Below are 19,183 nucleotides of genomic sequence, written 5' to 3'. Positions count from 1 at the left end.
TTTAAAATGCTCCAGGATAAAGACCTTCTCTCCACCAGCGAAAGACTGCAGCTGGCGGAGGCAAGGATAATAAAGGCCGCCATCCTTTGTCTCGTGTTTTGTCCCATTCATGCCACTTGTGGCTGGCCCTGCCGCCCCACGCCTCTGCCCCACGTTGCTGCAGGGAGCCCTCCGGCTTCGAAACCAGAGGTGGCATTCAGCCGGTACTGACCAGTTCTGGCAAACTGTCCTAGGGTCTGCCTCCTCTTACCTGTTTCATTTGTTTCCCTCATGTAAACTGACAGCAAAGAGCACTGATGATGTTACCTAGTCAGGTAATGAAATGTCTGGGGGGAAAAAATAAGCAAGCTCTTCCTCTTCCTTCTCACATGCCCTTCTAGCGCTGATGATGTTACCTAGTCGGGTAATGAAACGTCTGCAAGAAAACTAGCAAGCTCAGAGAGCACCAAGGAGCCCATAGTCTTCATCCTCCTCCCACTCACGAACCCATCTCCCTTCTAGCACTGATGATGTTACCTAGTTGGATAATGAAATGTCTGCAATAAACCAACTAAGCTCAGAGAGCACAAAAGACCCGGCAATACTCCTCTTATTATTCTTCCTCCTACTACTCCAATCTCACTCCCTTCTAGCACTGATGATGTTCTCTAGTTGGGTAATGAAACGTCTGCATGAAACCAAGAAAGCTCAGAGGGCACCAAGGACCCTTCATTTCAATCCGGAGCTACAAATATTCTCTTTCATTGGTTTCCCTCATTCTATAAATGCGTTACTTTGGGGCATTGTGTATTTTTTTTTCCTAGCGAAATACATCTTTAGAAATGATTTCAAAGATTTGGCCTCGTAGCGTTTTGGTTCCCCAATGCTCCAAGGAGCAACCTTTTGAGATTTTTTCTTTTTTTAAATTAAGTTCAGCTGCCCATAAAATGGCCTCAGAGTGAGCCATAAATTGCACCTTTTATGGATTTTTTTTTCTTTTTGCAGAAAAAAGATATTTTGAATGATGGTTTTAATGATTAGACAGGATAGATTATAAAAAGGAGAAAGTTATGGTATAATTTGAGAGAGAGAGGATATAATCGTGCTTATAACTGTTGTGGAGAATATTGGGAGCTGCTTGTTTATATCTTTCTCTTTTCTCTCTTTTCCATTTTTTTTTAAATTGCACTTGAAGCTTTTCCTGCTATTTCTCTTTTTTTTTCACTTTCTGTGTTCCAATTTGGCTTGTATTAGGTCTTATTATTATTCTTAAAACTGTTAATACAATATAGGCAAGGATGGGACCTGGTGGCTCAGGGGCTAAGATGCTGAGTGTGTCGATCAGAAAGTTCGGCAATTTGGCGGTTCGAAGCACCACATAGCGGAGTGAGCTCCCATGACTCATCCCAGCATCTTCCAACTTAGCAGTTCGAAAGCACGTAAAAAATGCAAGTAGAAAAATAGGAACCACCTTTGGTGGGAAGATAACAGTGTTCTATGCACCTTCGGCGTTGAGTCATGCCGGCCACATGACCACAGAGACGTCGCTGGCTCTTCGGCTTTGAAACAGAGATGAACACTGCCCCCTAGAGTCGGGAACGACTAGCACATATGTGTGAGGGGAACCTTTACCTTTTAGGCAGTGATAGATAGATGACAGAGAGATAGACAGACAGAGAGATAGATAAATATGGATGGCCAGGCAGACAGAGATCTCTGGTCTTGCAAAATCTCCTTAAGCAATACACACAGTCCTCAGCTCACAGCAGTTCATTTAGTGACTTATGACCATTTTTCACACTTAGGACCATTGCAGCCTCCCCTCATCCAAATTCAGACGCTTGGCAACTGGCTCCCATTTATGTCCCGGGGTCACGCAATCTCCTTTTTGCAACCTTTTGACCAGCAAAGTCAATTTAACAATTGCACTGATTCACTTAACAGGGGTGGCAAGAAACGAGGCAAAACTCAGGCAAAACTCGGTTAACAAATGTCTCACTTAGCAAACAGACATTTGGGGGCTCCATGGCGGTTGTAAATCAAGGGCTAGCTATCTTAACTCCAGAGCGTCCATTCAGTTGGATGGCTGTTTGTTCTCACACCCAAAGGCATCCTATGTGCCGTTCCAGCCTCTCTCTTTTACCTTTTCTTTTTCCCTTCTTTCTCTCCCAGATATTATAACCAAGGAGGAATTCTTCAGGAGACACTCCATGGAGACCATCATCTATTCGCGGGAGAAAAACCCGCACATGTACGAATGTATTTTCCCAGCAAATATTGAGGCCGTCGCTGCCAAGGTAGGTTTGCCAATCCTTTTGCAAGGTAACACAATATGCGCAGTTGGCATAAAATCGAAGGGAAGAGTGTTTATTCCTCCCGTGTGTTTCTTGGTTTGTTTTTCCTCCTTTTGCTTGGTGCAAAAATCATCATGGGCCATGTGGTGTAATCTGTGAACGGCAATCAGAGACCCCATCTGGCCTTCTTCCCGTAATCTTGTCAAAGTGTGTGTGTGTGTGTGTGTGTCCATCCCCACCTGCCCACCACAACAAGGGAGCAAACACAGTTGCCAAGCATTTCTCTGCTCCTTTTGCGTTGCTCCAGGTGTCTTAGCGGTGGGGGGACCAGGGGTGGGATTCAAAAATTTTAGCAACCCGTTCTCTGCACAGGTTGCTGGGTGGGCGTGGCTTAGTTGGGTGTGGCTTAGTTGCTCTCCTGCACCGTGGTGGAGGGGGGGAGTTTTCACCCTCCCCAGGCTCCGGAGGCCCTCCAGAGGCTGGACACGGTCCCATTTTCAGACTTCCAGGAGTCTGGTTTTTTGCCCTCCCACAGCCTCTGACCTGCACTTACCTGGCATGATGAATGGGAGGGGAAGGGAGGGGTGGGGTGGGCCAAGCAGTCCTTGCACCTACCGATTCAGTGAAGTAGGTGCAAAATTAGCATCCTGTTCACCCGAACCAATCCGAACAGGCTGAATCCCACCCCGGTGTGAAGCTCATAGATGGTCTTGGGCGGGTGAAAGGGAGTCCTTGCTACTTACGGGAGATTTCTAAAATCTTTCAGAAACTGGTAGGCCATCACCTGCCCTTGATGAAAAACCAGCCATATCAGAGGTGCAAATCAAGGGGTTCTAATTGATCTGATCCAGTGGTGAAATTCAAAAAAAATTACTACCGGTTCTGTGGGCGTGGCTTGGTGGGCATGGCAGGGGAAGGATACTGCAAAATCCCCATTCCCTCCCCACTCCAGGGGAAGGTTACTGTAAAATCCCCATTCCCTCCCCACTCCAGGGGAAGGACGCTGCAAAATCCCCATTCCCTCCCCACTCCAGGGGAAGGATACTGCAAAATCCCCATTCCCTCCTCACTCCAGGGGAAGGATACTGCAAAATCCCCAATCCCTCCTCACTCCAGGGGAAGGATACTGCAAAATCCCCATTCCCTCCCCACTCCAGGGGAAGGATACTGTAAAATCCCCATTCCCTCCCCACTCCAGGGGAAGGATACTGTAAAATCCCCATTCCCTCCTCACTCCAGGGGAAGGATACTGCAAAATCCCCATTCCCTCCTCACTCCAGGGGAAGGATACTGCAAAATCCCCAATCCCTCCTCACTCCAGGGGAAGGATACTGCAAAATCCCCATTCCCTCCCCACTCCAGGGGAAGGATACTGCAAAATCCCCATTCCCTCCCCACTCCAGGGGAAGGATACTGCAAAATCCCCATTCCCTCCTCACTCCAGGGGAAGGATACTGCAAAATCCCCATTCCCTCCCCACTCCAGGGGAAGGATACTGCAAAATCCCCATTCCCTCCTCACTCCAGGGGAAGGATACTGCAAAATCCCCATTCCCTCCCCACTCCAGGGGAAGGATACTGCAAAATCCCCATTCCCTCCTCACTCCAGGGGAAGGATACTGCAAAATCCCCATTCCCTCCCCACTCCAGGGGAAGGATACTGCAAAATCCCCATTCCCTCCCCACTCCAGGGGAAGGATACTGCAAAATCCCCATTCCCTCCCTACTCCAGGGGAAGGATACTGCAAAATCCCCATTCCCTCCTCACTCCAGGGGAAGGATACTGCAAAATCCCCATTCCCTCCCCACTCCAGGGGAAGGATACTGCAAAATCCCCATTCCCTCCCCACTCCAGGGGAAGGATACTGCAAAATCCCCATTCCCTCCCCACTCCAGGGGAAGGATACTGCAAAATCCCCATTCCCTCCCCACTCCAGGGGAAGGATACTGCAAAATCCCCATTCCCTCCCCACTCCAGGGGAAGGATACTGCAAAATCCCCATTCCCTCCCCACTCCAGGGGAAGGATGCTGCAAAATCCCCATTCCCTCCCCACTCTGGGGCCAGCCAGAGGTGGTATTTGCTCGTTCTCTGAACTACTCAAATTTTCCGCTACCGGTTCTCCAGAATCTGTCAGAACCTGCTGAATTTCACCCCATATCTGATCCTGTTGGATATGGTGTGGGTCTAAATCCCCCCCCACACACACACACATAAACACACACAATATACTTCGGTTAAGTCCTTTTCTTGACTTTGTGTTTACAGAACAAACACTGCCTGCTCGAACTCGGCATCGGCTGCACCAAAGATTTAATCAAAGCCAAGATATATCCCATTGTTCTCTTTATTAAAGTCTCAGAAAAAAATATCAAGAAATTCAGGTAAGGAAATCGGTTGCGCCAAATAGAGGGACAGGCGGCGGGAAGGAAACAGAGGGAGGCTTCATCTCGTGCGGAAATACAGGAGGGTCGAAACGGCTGCAGCAATCACACAAATAAACTTTAAAACCATGATGGTGAACCTCTCTGCAGGTACCCAAGCCGTCCCCCCATCCCAGCTCCACCACGAATGCGTGCGTGCCTCCCGACGGCCAGCTGGTCTTCGTGGTCTCTGCTGCACATGCACAGGGGGCAGGGGGCATGAGGGGGACATGCGTGCATAGGTGCGGGGTGTCAGGTTTCCGAAAGATGCCCTAATTGATTCATGAGCCTCGAGCCAAGTTTCAAAAGAAAACCAGTCATTTGTTAGGAGTACGCAATAGCGTATTGAAGTCAGATTTAAGCCTCATTTGAATTATATCTGAACTTTACCCCTGTTCCTTCCTTCCCCTCATTCTGTGTCATCAATCACATTTCCCAATGAGGTGCACCTCTCCCAAGCCTGCTGTAGTAATCTGAGATCCGACTCTAGCCAAAATAATGCATCCCCCCCATTTCCTCACTATGGCAACTTTATGAGTTGACATGAGGCGCATGTGGGGGGGGGGTCACTCGCATTGCATTTTGGGGTTTTGCATGCATATGCGCGCTTTGGGCATTCAGCACCAAAAAGGTTAGCCATCACTGCTTTAAAACTTTCAAGTTTTAAATAAAACTAGAGGTTTAAAGTGGGGCCTGTCCTTACAAAGGCAATCAATACTTAATGTAGTTTAACCCCCAAGTCCCCGGAGACGCTTCTCGTTTTTTCTAGGAGTTGCACATCTGACCCTTAAGTTGTCCTTAAGTTGTTCCTTCCTGTTTGGGGAGACGAGAGAGGGGGGGGGAGAGAGGGAGAGAGGGAGAGTGAGAGAGAGAGAGAGAGAGAGAGAGAGAGAGAGAGAGAGAGAGAGAGAGAGAGATGATGGGATGATGAATTTGAGGAAGAAGGCAAAAGAAAATCCCACAAGCCTTGTTGCAATTGATGATATAAAACCAGGGCTGACAGTCGGTGCCAGTGCTAGGGAAACAGGTCATTTCTTTTTATTGTGGTTGGCAGATCTCTCACCACAAACACATCTGGAACGCACAGAGTAGGCAAGGCTGCCATATGTTCCCAGCCCTCCAGATGTTACGCTTGGCTTGGATGACTCAGAATCAAAATTTGGCACGGAATTCCTTTTTTCTACCTGTTGGCCCTTCGGGGAGGGAAGTTTGCATCCTAATCGTTCTAATAAAATTACACGCCAGAAACCTTTGAGAGAACAAAATCTTGTGGAGAAAAATGAAAGCTAGACTCCCTTACTTACTTATTTTCCTCCCTCATTCCCTCTCCCTCCCTTCCTCCCTCCCTCCTTCCTTCCTATCCACCCTATCTCCCTCCCTCCCTCCCTCAATTCCTTCCCTCTTTCTTTCTTTCTTTCTTTCTTTCTTTCTATTCCTTTCTCTCTTTCTTTCTCTCTCTTTCATTCATTCTTTCTTTCTCTTTTTCTTTCTTTCCTTCCTTTCTTTCCTCTCCCTCTCCCTGATTTCCTCCCTCCCTCCTTCTTTCCTATCCACCCTCTCCCTCCCTCCCTCCTTCATTCCTTCCCTCTTTCTTTCTTTCTTTCTTTCTTTCTCTCTCTCTCTTTCATTCATTCTTTCCCTTTTTCTTTCTTTTCTTTCTTTCTTTTCTCTCTCCCTTCCTCCCTCCTTCCTTCCTTCCTTTCCTCGCTCCCTCCTTCCTTCTCTCTTTCTTTCTTCCTTTCTCTCTCTCTTTCATTCTTTCTTTCCCTTTTTCTTTCCTTCCTCCCTTCCTTGTTTCTTTCTTTCTTTCTTTCTTTCCTTTCTTTTTCTTTCCCACCTTTCTTACTTTTACAAATATTTATTATTTTTGTTAGAAAACCAGAAGGCCACGAACGAGAGGAAAGATGGATACAGATAATCCTGGATTTATAACCACAGTTGGGATTGAAGTTTCCATGATAAGCCAGACCTGATTTTATGACGTTTTGCAGAAGTCACTAAGCGAGTCACTATGATTGTTAAATAAACCACTGGGTTTTTTAAGTGAACCACATAGTCATTGAAGGAATCCAGCATCCCCAAGAGTTTTTTGCCCGAAACTGGTTGCCAAGCATCTGAATTGCGATGCTATGAACTGAAACCGATGCAATTTGTAAGCATGGGACAAAAATTTAAGTGTGTAATTTAAGGGATGGTTGCACTTATGGGTAGTCTAGACTTATGATCATTTAACAAGGGTTCACAGTTGCAACAGCCTTGGAAAAAGTGACTTACGATCTGGACTCACACTTGAGACCATCATAACTCCTCCCACAATCATGTGGCCACAATTCAGAGGCTTGGCAACTGTCTCGCAGTTACAACTGGCTGCAACGACCCCTGTAAAAATGTCATAAAATCGAGTCTGACTCGACTTAACAATTGCAAGGACTTATAATGGAAACTTCTATCTCAACCGCGGTCGTCATTTAAGGACTATCTATATCCTTTTTTCCTCTCTTCCTTCTGGAAATCCAGCTTTTCTTCCTCCTTCCTTCCATCCAGGTTTACTTTTTCCCAAAATGGTCAGCGGCAGTAATAAAATTTTATGTTGCGAAAAACAATGAATTGGATAAGTAGAAAGAGACTTGAACTCTCCAATTTCAGGAAACAAATGGAAGTGTCTCCAGAACATGACAATGAAAACCAGCCAAAGTGTAAACATAATAGAAAATCAATAGCAAATTATTACTCAGTCATGCTCTACCCCACGGAAGATTGAAAGGATCTCTAAGTTATCTGTAAATAAACACTGGAGAACCATAAACAATACATAGTGGACGGGTTTAGTTATATTGCATTTCTGGTAGCCACGGAGGCGCCCAGGGTTAGCAGGGCATGAAATGCTGTTTTTCAGTTCAGAAATACACCATTTGATTGATCAAATTCAAGCTGCAGTTATTTGGTTTGGTTTATTAGTGGCAGCATCCCTGCTGCTTGCCCCCCAAAATTTGAACATTGATTGTCCATCATGTGTTGTTTGCATGTTAAAAGAGCCACATTTAGTACAGAACTTACAACAGTTCATTCAGAATAGAGTAGAATAGAGTAGAGTAGAATAGAGTAGAGTAGAATAGAATAGAATAGAATAGAATAGAATAGAATAGAATAGGACAGAACAGAACAGAACAGAACAGAATAGAATAGAAATATAGAGTAGAGTAGAGTAGAGTAGAGTAGAGTAGAATAAAGAATAGGATAGGATAGGATAGGATAGGATAGGATAGGATAGGATAGAATGTAGAGTAGAGTAGAGTAGGATAGGATAGGATAGGATAGGATAGGATAGGATAGGATAAGATAGAATAGAATAGAATAGAATAGAATAGAATAGAATAGAATGTAGAGTAGAGTAGAGTAGAGTAGAGAAGAGAAGAAAATACAGAATAGAACAGAACAGAATAGATAGGATGGGATGGGATGGGATAGGATAGAATAGAATAGCAAAATCAACGGGGAAGCCAGATTCACTTAACAACCAGGTGACTCACTTAACAACCACCATGATTACCTTGACAACGGGGGCAAGAAAGGCCCCCAAAATCAAAACTCACTTAGCAACCATCTGGCTGAGTTTTGGGCTCCGTCATGGTCCTAGGTCTATATTGTTTGAAAAATACAGAGGCTTAAGCCTACCTTGGGAGAGAATATAGCATTTTAAAGGAAAATGCGGTTAATGGGTTAAGATTTCTTTGGCTCGAAACGGATGGCTGATCGGTGTCTTAGGGGCTACCCCTATTAAAATTACTGTTCCCCATCCAAGGAAAAGTTCACGGTGATTATGTCAGAAATTAATGAGACATACCTAAGTTGAAACTAATTGGTCCCATCGATTTTAGTCATATCTCCCTGACCCTCTTGTCTCTCAACTTGAACCTTTTAATCTAAGAATGTATTTACAACAATTCCCTTCACACTGTACACCCTTTCATGGAGAAGCAGCAGCTTCAGTCAAATGCACAAAGTATTAAGAAACGGTGCATGGAAGAGAGAAAGCATGGGGCTTGGGAGGAAAAAAAGAAAGAAAAGGAAATATATTCCAGGCTCCATCATTTTCTTTGGGGGCAGAAGCAGAAAAAAGGATTCTTCATTTCTGGATAGAGTCTCGAGGTCCCCATAAATACTGCCCAGATTTCAGTAAATTCCAGAAATTCAGAATAACAGAGTTGGAAGGGACCTTGGAGGTCTTCTAGGCCAGACCACTGTTCAGGCAGGTAAAAAGCTGCTCCACATTTTTGAAAATTGTCCCTTCAAAATGGAGCATCTTTTATTTACTTACATCCTGCATTTATTATTTTTATAAATAACTCAAGGCGGCAAACATACCTAATACTCCTTCCTCCTCCTATTCCCCCCCCCCCCAACAATAACCCTGTTAGCTGGGAAAGATGGAGAGAGAGGGGGGGACAGAGGGACAGGGGGGGAGGGGGGAGGGGGGAGGAAGGGAAAGAGAGGAAGGAAGGGGGAGAGAGAGGGAGGGGGAGAGGGATGCAGAGAAAGAGAGTGAGGGAAGGAGAGAGGGAGGGAAGGGGAGAGCAAGGGAGGGAGAGCGAGAGGAGGGGGAGAGGGAGGCAGAGAAAGAGAGGGAGGAGAGAGAGGGGGAGAGAAGGTGAGGTAGGGGAGAGGGAGGGTGGGGGGTGGGAGAGGTGGGGAGAGGGAGAGAGGGAGAGGGAGGGAGAGAGGATGGAGAGAGAGGGAGGGAAGGTGGAAGAGAGGGCGGGGAGAGAGGGAGGGAGGGGGAGGGAGAAAGAGGGGAGGAAGGAAGAGAGAGAGAGGGAGGGAGGGAGCGACTGGTATTCAATGTTGAGATGAGCAGCTGATGCCAGAGTGTCTTTGCTTATGTTTCTATGGGTGCATTGCAGATGTGGTTAACAGTTGTTTTTTTGGGGGGGGGCTGTCTCTTCTTCGGTCCTGCAGAAAGCTGCTACCGAAACCAGAACTGGAGGACGAATTGCTGAGGACGTGTCGTCAGAACGAGAAGGAGCTGGAGGGCTTGCCTTGCCTTTACGCCTCGTTGGAGACGGACTCCTGGAGCAGCCTTGAGGATCTCCTTCGGATCATCAAGGATAAAGTCTGGGAGGAGCAGCAGAAAACCATCTGGATCGACGAGGAACAGTTGTGAAGCACAGATCCCGCCGGGGATCTAGGAATCCCTCCGACGAAGCTGAGAGATAAAGACCTGGGTGAAGACGGCAGACTTTGTTCTGCCTTCATGAGATGGGAGAAGGTAGAACATTGAGGGTGAGAGACGGACGTCCTAAAGAAGGGAGAATGGAAGAGTTGACGTATCCAAAGGAGGTTGAACGATGAGACTTCCAAAAGATACTTTGGGGTGTAAGGAAGTGGGCTATTCTCCCAGGCAGCCCATCAGCCACTGACGGTCCAGATGCTTCCAAAGAGACCTTTGGAAGCATAAACGGGGACCTTGCGGAATCTGAAAATGGACGGTGGGAGGGTCAAGGTGAAGCATTTTTAATAGCCATTGCCCAGAGTCGCTCTGTGAGTGAGATGGGTGGTCTCTACATTTGATAAGTAAATAAAAATATGTAAATAGCAGCTGGGGAAGGCCTCAACCATCAGATCAACTCTCCTCAGATCCACCAAAATGCGTCTCTCGGCCCCAGAGGTGGGTTCCTACCAGTTCAGCCCAGTTCGGCCGAGGAGGTAGTAACTCGGCTGGCCACGCCCCCAAACCGGTTCTATCAGCGACACCGTCTTGTTTTTTTGCTTCTGTGCATGGGCAGATGCATTTTTTACCTACTGCACATGCAGCATGCATCAAGCACATGCACACACCCAAAGTGCGTCCCTGAGCGAACTGGCAGCAGAAGAAACCACAACCCACCCCTGCTCGGCCCACTTAATACTGTGTTTTCCCGAAAATAAGACCAGGTCTTATTTTCTTTGGGGCTCTGAAATAAGCACTAGGGTTGATTTTTGGAGGGCGTGTTATTTCCCCCCCGCGTATAGCAGGGCAGGAGGGTGCGTGGTACACTAGTGCTGCCACCATGAAGCAGGGGGTGGAGCTGCACCACACGCTCCGCACCGGCTTACTTGAGGATCCTGCAACCAGGCCAGCCACGCCCCGACACCTGCCTCCCCTCGCCACGGCAGCTCCAGTGTGCCACTCGGTCTCCTGCTCCATTGGGGCTGCGAGCAAGCAGAAGTGTGCCAGAAGTGGCCAGGTGGGCTCCTGCTCCACGCCTCGTAGGTGTGGCCCTGCAAGCAACAAGATGGAATGGGCACCCAGCCGGCTGCGCAGGCTCTTCAGTAAGTCTTCTTTGTGGGGGATAGGACTTATATTAGGTGCACAGGTAAAAAACAAACATGGTAGGTCTTATTTTGGGGAAAACAGGGTAGCAACGAGAGCCCTTCATCTCTTTTCCCACACTATTCCTTGTTTCTTCTCCTTCTCTTTACGTCATCCCACAGACAATGTACGGACTCCAACCTACATAATTCCCCAGCCAGTTATGGGGAATTTCCAACACTGAGAGAGAGAGGCAGGAGGGAGGGGGAGAGGGAGGGAGGGGGAGAGGGAGGGAGGGGGAGAGAGACAGAGAGGGAAGGAGGGAGAGGGGGAGAGAGAGAGATAGGGAGGGAGGGAGGGAGGGAGAGACAGAGAGACAGAGGGAGAGACAGAGAGAGAGACAATGGGGATGGGCATGGACTAGAAGACCTCTAAGGTCCCTCCCAGCCCTGGGATTCAATGTTCTAAGCCTGTTTGAAAGAAGCCATGGTCTCATTTGGCCCAAGCTCTCTCTTTAAACCAGCTCTAAGTCCACCGAGTGGCTCTGTCCTTTGCCATCTGGAGCAGGGAAGGCCAAGCGCCCCTGCCAGGCCTTTCCGTGGGCCCCTGGGTCTCCATGGGGGCTCGCATGGGGCAAAAATAAATAGAGGTTGCACAGCTGGGCTGGCAGATTGCGTCCTCTGCCTGCCGCCGCTGAGCGTTTTCCATATCTCCCAGCCCTTTGAAGAACGAAGATCGCCGAAGGCTGCGGAGTGGCCGCTGCCCACAAGCCCCCAATTTCCACATCTTCAATTAAGTGGCGATTTTTTTCCTGGTGCAAACGGCTTTGTCACTTGACATCTATTTTTTTCCTGTAGAGATGTTGAAAACACATGAAAATTCTCTCTCTCTCTCTCCCTCTTTCTCTCTCCCTCTCTCTCTCTCTCCCTCTTTCTCTCTCTCTCTCTCCCTCTTTCTCTCTCTCTCTCTTTCTATCTCATTCTCTGTTTCTCTCTTTGTCTTTCTCCCTCCCTCCCTCTCTCTCTCTCTCTTTTTGTCTCTTTCTCTAGCCCTCTCCTTTTCTCTCTCTCTCTTTCTCCCTCCCCCTCTCTTTTTTTCTCTCTCTCTCTCCGTCCCCCTCTCTTTCTCTCCTTCTCTCTCACACTCTTTCTCTCCCTCCTCCTCTCTCTCTGTCTCTCTTTCCGTCTCTCTGTCTCTCACTCTCTCGTGCTTTGTCCCTCCTCCTCCCTCTCTTTCTCCCTCTCTCTTTTTACATGCCTCCGTATGCATCTATCAAATATGGCAAATGCTCTAATATCTTCTACTCGCTGCATGGATGGCGACAGGCTGCAGGGGGAGGGGACATTTTCCTCTGAGCAGTGAAGTCCAAAGAGGAGGGGAGGGAGGCTTGTTCTGCATAAAACTGAGCCCAGGATCACGAAAAAAAAAAACCCACCAACCAGACCAGGATTTTCGAAGGAAAACCTGGCCTGAAATGTAATAGATCACTAGTGAATGTGGGGCTTGGATTTTAAGATGGGCTGGGCTGCTTCTGAGAATTAAAACTCAAGCAAATGGGATGGCATTTCCTTTCCCCAGCCGTGTTGGACTCTGATGTTGAAATGACTTGCCACCTTTGAGAAAAAGGATTTGGCTGCCTGTAAAGGATTTTCAACTATTTCACAGTATTTGGTTTTATTTTTCAGCCAAGGTACGGAAGTCCACCTTCTCCATCAGTTACAGTCCCCCACCTCTGCTATGACACTGTAGTGGGGAAGATGGTGAGGAAGGCTTTGGGGGTGGGCATGAGGGTGAAAGGGAGAGACAGCAGAATTGCGTGCCCCCTCCCTCCAGGGTTTTAAAATGCAGATTTAACCCTGCTGGTCGTAAATGCCTCAGTAGCCTTCTTAGCTGTTTCCCTGGCCAGGTTCTGTTGGGTGTTGACCAGAACTTTAAGCTCCTGGGATGTGTTACAAGAAGCATCAAGCAGAATAAATTTAGTGAGCCTGGCCAAAATTATTAGGACAAAAGAAAGAGGGCAGGGAAGCATCACAAATATTATTGTCTGGTATGAAACCTGCAGAAAAGGCAAATGCTTCTCCAGATCTGTGCCTCTCAACTTTTGTCTGGACTTCAATTCCCAGAATTCCCCATGGAACAAGGTTCAGAAAGACGCTCAACCAGCCAAGATTGAGAGAGAGAGAGTTGTGGCTTGCCAGTGGCCAGTGGAGCTGGTTGCAGATTCGGACAGTGGGGAGGTTGGGGAGGAACCTGGGCCACTCCTGGAGTCTGGGGAAGGCTCGGACGAGGGCTCTGTGTTGGAGGCAGAGAGGGGGCCATGGCCATATGCCAGTTATCAGCTGCCTTCGGAGTCAGACATCAGTGAGGCAGAAGAACAGCTGGAGCCTGTTCCCAGTGTGCGCATGTGCAGAGTTGCCAGACGAAGGGAATGACTAAAGAACAGGGGTGGACTTGGGAGTAAGGCCACAGGTGGACGATGAATGGCCCCTCCCAGAGGGAATAACAGAGGAGCAAAAGGGGAGTGGAGTTTGCAGGAGACAATCAGTTCGCTTAATTGGTTCATGACTCTCCGAGACTCCTTGCCAAGTTCTGCAGAGATCGGCCTGGCAGCTCTCCAAGCCAGAGAAGGTCTGTGACTGTAAATCCTCCCTTGAAAGACTTTGCTGGATGTGAATGAGCAGAATTCACAGCCAATGAATAAAGGAGGTTTTTGTCAGGACCAGGAGTTTGCTTCAGACTCTTGGGAAGTCTCGGTCAGAACCCATCGCTCCAGGCATGTGTACGTGAACTTCTGATGTGGATATCAAGGAGAGATGGGATAAATTTCTCAAGTTTTTGCTAAGGGTTTGGAGAAGGTTTTGAGGGGAGCACATACAGAGCCTTTGCTCAGCAGCAAGAGGGCCACACCCCTGAATTGAAAATCCACAACCTCTCCTTTGAAGTTTGAAGTAGGAGGTCCTCCATTTCTGGTCATCTTCCGTTTCACCATGGCTTCCATAAGGGATACGGTGCTCAGCCGGTGGATGGAGATCTTCAGCTGCTTCTGTGGAAATACGAAAGAGCTAAAAACGTTGCTTTGAAACATTGCTGACACAGGAGCCGTTGAGTGTTTTCTCCGAGGATTGCCATCCAATTAATGGATTTAGCGGTCTTGATTAGGTTTTAAGTGTTTTGATTTTAACAGTTGATTGACTAAACTCGCTGCTTAGATCAAAGCTATTAAAAGCTGCCTTTGAGGCCGTCAACGCCGTTACTTACCCCTGGGCTCAGTCAAATGGTGGGGTCCTGTTTGTTGATCCATTTTAGAAGCTTCCATCCATGCTTCCATGAATGGAGATGCTCTGGATTAGAACCTGGAGGGGGGGTCAAAAGGGGAAGCAGCCTAGAATCTCTACGTAGTCACCAGCAATCTAAGTTGAACCTCCCTTGAATTCCATTTCCTCTTATCTAACTCCAAGCAGAGGAGTGAGAAGATTCTTGTACATTGGACGTGACAGCAATAAATCATTTTAATTGGACCTTTGTGCAGGAAACTGATCTTTCAAACCAGGGTGTGAATGAAAGAACATTAGATGCTGGTCAGCATTAAGTAAGGGCTGCAATTTCAGATCCTACGCTATATATATATATTTTGACTGGAGGGTAGACACAGGAATGTCAAGAGGTCAGCCACTGCCATGCATTCAAAATCCTGTTCATTTTTGCAGGCATTAGGGCAGGGGTGAAATCCTCCCGGTTCGGCCTGGTTCAGCCAAACCAGTAGGGACAATGGTCCTTGGTTCTGCAAACCGGTAGTAAAAAAAAAAAAGCTTCCAAGAATTGCGCAGCTCAGCTATAAGCCACCCAATCACCAGAAGCATCAGCTTTTTAAAGCATTTTTTTCCTGCCAGTTCGGGCAAATAGGCAGGGAAAAAATGCTTTAAAAAGCGGGGTGTCAGAGTTCCAAATAGCATCCAAAATTAAATCAGAGTCCAAAGCAGAGTATTCCTCAAAGTTCCAATTTATGAAGAGAGACATGTTGGCACATCTGGGGAAACCCTGAATCTGAAAGCTTCCTGGTTTTCCCCACCCGGTTGAAAGTTCAAGATCTTGCCCTCACATCCACAAGCCCATCCCATGGTCCAATCTCCCACTGCCATGCTGGCAGTTCCACACACCCAGTTCCGGTCAGGTGCAGAGCTGCAAAGACAAAGGATGACCTTGGCTTTCTAGAAAGAATGTTGTTATGGCTGCATAGCATCTAACTCCATAAAATCCCCTCTCCCATTTCCCCACAATAGAAAATGCATAGCAGAATAATAGAAAGTGTGGCAGGCCAAAGATCCCAAAAGGAGCCGGCTACAGTCCTGACTCGGGGGGGGGGGGGAGGTTCCAACAATCACCGTGTGATCCTTGGAAGCTTCCCCCCCCCCCCCATTTTTAAAAACATTTTTTTCCTGCCTATTCGCCCGAACCAGCAGGGAAAAAAAGGCTTTCAAAAGTGAAAAAATAATTGATGAGGGGTTTATGTTCCATGTTTTGTTTGTGTTTGTTTGTTTAAAAATAAAACTTTTTTCAAAGAAAATACATAAATAAAAAGTGAAAAAAAGTTGGCCACGCCCACCCAGTCACATGACATCCCCCACCAAGCCACGCCCACAGAACCGGTGGCAAAAAAAAAATCTAGATTTCACCACTTATCTATGTTTAAAGAGGGATTCAATTCCATAGTCATGGTCAACATCTTTTTTTTTTACCTCTCCCCATCTGGCCGCCCAGAGACCGCCTTCGGTGTCACCGACCACGCGGTGGTTTCCGAAATAAGCTGGAACAATTGCAGGTGGAGGTTAGGATCAGGGCAGGCAGCCAAAAAGGCCTGTGGCTCCAGGCATTGCTCGTGTTATTATTTTTAATTTACAAGGATGTTAACCTTTCCCTGCAAGAAAGATGCTCATTCCCCGACAATATATTATGAGTTGGGTCAGCAGAAACAAAGGTGAATTATTCTTTTCTTTACGTCTCCTCCACTCCCTTTGTATTAGTATTATTTTGCAGTTCCGCAGGCACCATTGTCTGTTTCTCAAGCGAATCTGCACGGGTTCAAGAAGATCCCTGCATCAAGATGGGTAGCTGGTTGTGTCTCTGGAAGCCTGGGGTTTTATCTAACCCTGAGTTGCTCAGTGCCAGATGGAGAGAAAAGGCAGATCGGGAAAACAATACAATACAATAGCAGAGTTGGAAGGGACCTTGGAGGTCTTCTAGTCCAACCCCCTGCCTAGGCAGGAAACCCTACACCGTTTCAGACAAATAGCTATCCAACACCTTCTTAAAGACTTCCAGTGTTGGGGCATTCACAACTTCTGGAGACAAGTTGTTCCACTGATTCATTGTTCTCACCGTCAGGAAGTTTCTCCTCACTTCTAAATTGCTTCTCTCCTTGATTAGTTTCCACCCATTGATTCTTCTCCTGCCCCCGGGTGCTTTGGAGAATAGCTTGACTCCCTCTTCTTTATGGCAACCCCTGAGATATTGGAATTCTGCTATCATGTCTTCCCTAGTCCTTGTTTTCATTAAACTAGACATACCCAGTTCCTGCAATCATTCTTCATATGTTTTAGTCTCCAGTCCCCTAATCCTCTTTGCTGCTCTTCTCTGCACTTTTTCCAGAGTCTCCACATATTTTCTACATCGTGGCGACCAAAACTGGATGCAGAATTCCAAGTGTGGCCTTACCAAGGCATTATAAAGGGGTATTAACACTTCACGTGATCTTCATTCTATCCCTCTGTTTATGGGCCTCTGGTAAAAGCAAGAGGCCACTGAAATCATGACTATCCCCATAGAAAAGATGGGGGAGGGGGTTTCAACCTACTCTCCAAAGCACCTGAAGGCAGGACAAGAAGCAGTCTCAAGGAGAGAAGCAACTTAGAACTTAGGAGGAATTTCCTGATAGTGAGAACAATGAATCAGTGGGATGACTTTCCTCCAGAAGTTGTGAATGCTCCAACACTGGAAGTTTTCAAGAAGAGATTGAAACAACTATTTGACTAGGATGATATAAGTCTCCTGCCTTGATTGTCTGGAATCTTTTGAAGAACCTCTACGTCTAGCCACAGAAAGGTCTCTGAGTCCTCCAGAAATTCAACCTAGAAGTAAGAAGAAATTTTCTGACCTTGAGAACAGTCAACCGATGGAACAGAAGTTGCCTTCAGAAGTTGTGGGAGCTTCATCACTGGACGCTTTCAAGAAGAGACTGTCAGGAATGGTGTAGGGTCTCCTAGGGTGGCCAAGACTACATGACCTACAAAGTTTTGGACTAGATGACCTACAAAGTGCCTTCCGTTAACCTATCTAAAAACATACACTCCTCCCCGTAGCCCGCATGGCGTCCTAAAAAAAGCAACCTGTGTCATCTCCCTCCCCCACCAGCCCTTGGAGCACATGACTCGTGATCCGACAGCCCGTCATTAATCAAAGCCCCAACGATGAGATGGCCTGCAAAAATACAGGGCTAGCCGGTGCTTCATTTGTCGTCATTGATTTTCCCATCGCTGTTTATTACCCGTATTTGCTCCGTACGCCTCCAAAAATAAACTCCACAGCCTGGCAGGAAAGGCCTCTGCTAAACCGCCTGCATGCCAGCCTCTCTCCCCATGGAGAAGACCAGCCAAATGGGGTCATGATCTCTGCAACGGGGAGGAAAACATCACGCGCTCCATGCAGAAGAGGCTGTCGTTCAGCAATGGGTTACAGGGCTACGGATGGGCAGCAATGCAGGTTCCCCTCTCCCGATCCCCCTTTCTCTCCGGCACGCATACACCCACGCCCAAGTTTCTAGTCCTTAATATTCTGTGGACGCTTTATGGGGCTGTCCTAGGAGACTGCTCCTCTAGGTCACAAGCGGAGCCAATTGCGCAAACCGGAGGACAATTATCAAAGTAATTGACCATTTTTCATTTGGGCCATTTAACCAGGCAGCAAAGTCTAGCTTTCCTTGGTAGGGAATTTTAATGTTTTTGTGTAGATTATGTGTCTTGGCTCGAGCGCCGGATAACCGATAGAGCCGTCACTCAGCAAATGAAAGATTAGTCAATTATTGGTCTGAGTCTTAGTCAATCAATTTAATTTTTTTTCAATTATATATGCCTGCATTTGCAAGAGCTCAATCCGCAATATTTTTCTGCTGCTGGAAGCAAAGGACAAGACGGTGCCATTTCCTTTCCTCATTCCAGGAACAAAAATCAGGCTGGAAGTTGTTCTGACCGAGGCTTCGAAGCAAACTCCTTGTCCTGACAAAAAAACCTTTTATTCATTTGCCGTGAATTCTTCTCATTCACATCCAGCAAAGTCTTTCGAGGGAGGATTTACAGTCACAGACCTTATCCATCTTGGAGAGCTGCCAGGCCGATATCTGCAAAATTTAACAAGGAGTCTCGGAGAGTCACCAACCAATTAAGCAAACTAATTGTCTCCTGCAAACTCCACTCCCCTTTTGCTCCTCTTTTATTTCCTCGGGAAGGGGCCATTCTTCATCCACCTGTGGCTTACTCCCAAGTTGGCCTCTGTTCTTTAGCTGTTCCCATCTGGCAACTCTGCACATGTGCACACTGGGTGTGGCTTGGTGGGCATGGCAGGGGAAGGATACTGCAAAATCCCCATTCCCTCCGGATTAGCTGGGACTCGGGAGGCAGAGAATAGATGGTGGCAGGGCCAGTCAGAGGTGGCATTTGACGGTTCTCCGAACTACTCAAAATTTCCGCTACCGGTTCTCTAGAACTGGTCAGAACCTGCTGAACACCACCTCTGCTTCCAACAGTTATTTATTTTTCCCCCCAAGAAAATGCAGTCATTCTTCTTTGCAAGGAATTTCCTTTTTTTCAAAGGTCCAATTTTACCTTTCCAAAAATGGGGATTCCATCCTGCTCATCTGACCTGCTAGTGGACCCAACCTCTCCCGCCGAGGCCCAATCCAGAGTCCTTGGAGGAAGGCTGCAGGGAGCAGAAGAGTGAAAGGAATATTGGAACAATTCTCCGTCGGCCTGTCCATCATCTTTTTGACCTGCCACCGGCAGAAGAGTGGCGGGCGTACAGGTTCTCTGAGTTAGAGGACAGCTGGGAAAACTCCGAAGAGCTAGGAATATCAATAGCTATTAACTAAGGTGCTCTGGGAATGCAGACTCATAATGAGTATTTGGCAGCTCGCTGTAAGTCAATAACTGGG

At 47.2% G+C, this 19,183-nt stretch overlaps 1 protein-coding gene and 1 long non-coding RNA gene across 5 annotated transcripts in view; both read left to right on the top strand.

Moving 5' to 3' along the window:
* CARD11 (caspase recruitment domain family member 11) overlaps positions 1 to 10,782 on the top strand; it is a 47,624-nt gene extending 36,842 nt beyond the window's left edge. For 3 of the 4 annotated variants that reach the window (XM_081965825.1, XM_081965823.1, XM_081965824.1), the window contains exons 22-24: positions 2,152 to 2,276; positions 4,540 to 4,655; positions 9,651 to 10,781. In XM_081965825.1, coding sequence (XP_081821951.1) covers positions 2,152 to 2,276; positions 4,540 to 4,655; positions 9,651 to 9,855 — 446 coding nt within the window. In that variant the 3' untranslated portion in view covers positions 9,856 to 10,781. Of the gene's footprint in view, positions 1 to 2,151; positions 2,277 to 4,539; positions 4,656 to 9,650 lie in introns of all 4 variants that reach the window. The other variant, XM_081965826.1, reaches the window with a different exon arrangement.
* Positions 1 to 19,183, top strand: part of LOC309398705 — a 203,741-nt gene that overhangs the window by 158,884 nt on the left and 25,674 nt on the right. The gene's annotated exons all lie outside the window — the stretch shown is intronic.

This window comes from Natrix helvetica, assembly GCF_964273705.1.
Source record: "Natrix helvetica genome assembly, chromosome: 13".
Taxonomy (NCBI): domain Eukaryota; kingdom Metazoa; phylum Chordata; class Lepidosauria; order Squamata; family Natricidae; genus Natrix; species Natrix helvetica.
Note: the sequence above shows the minus strand (reverse complement) of the source record. Positions and strands in the feature narration are given on the sequence as shown.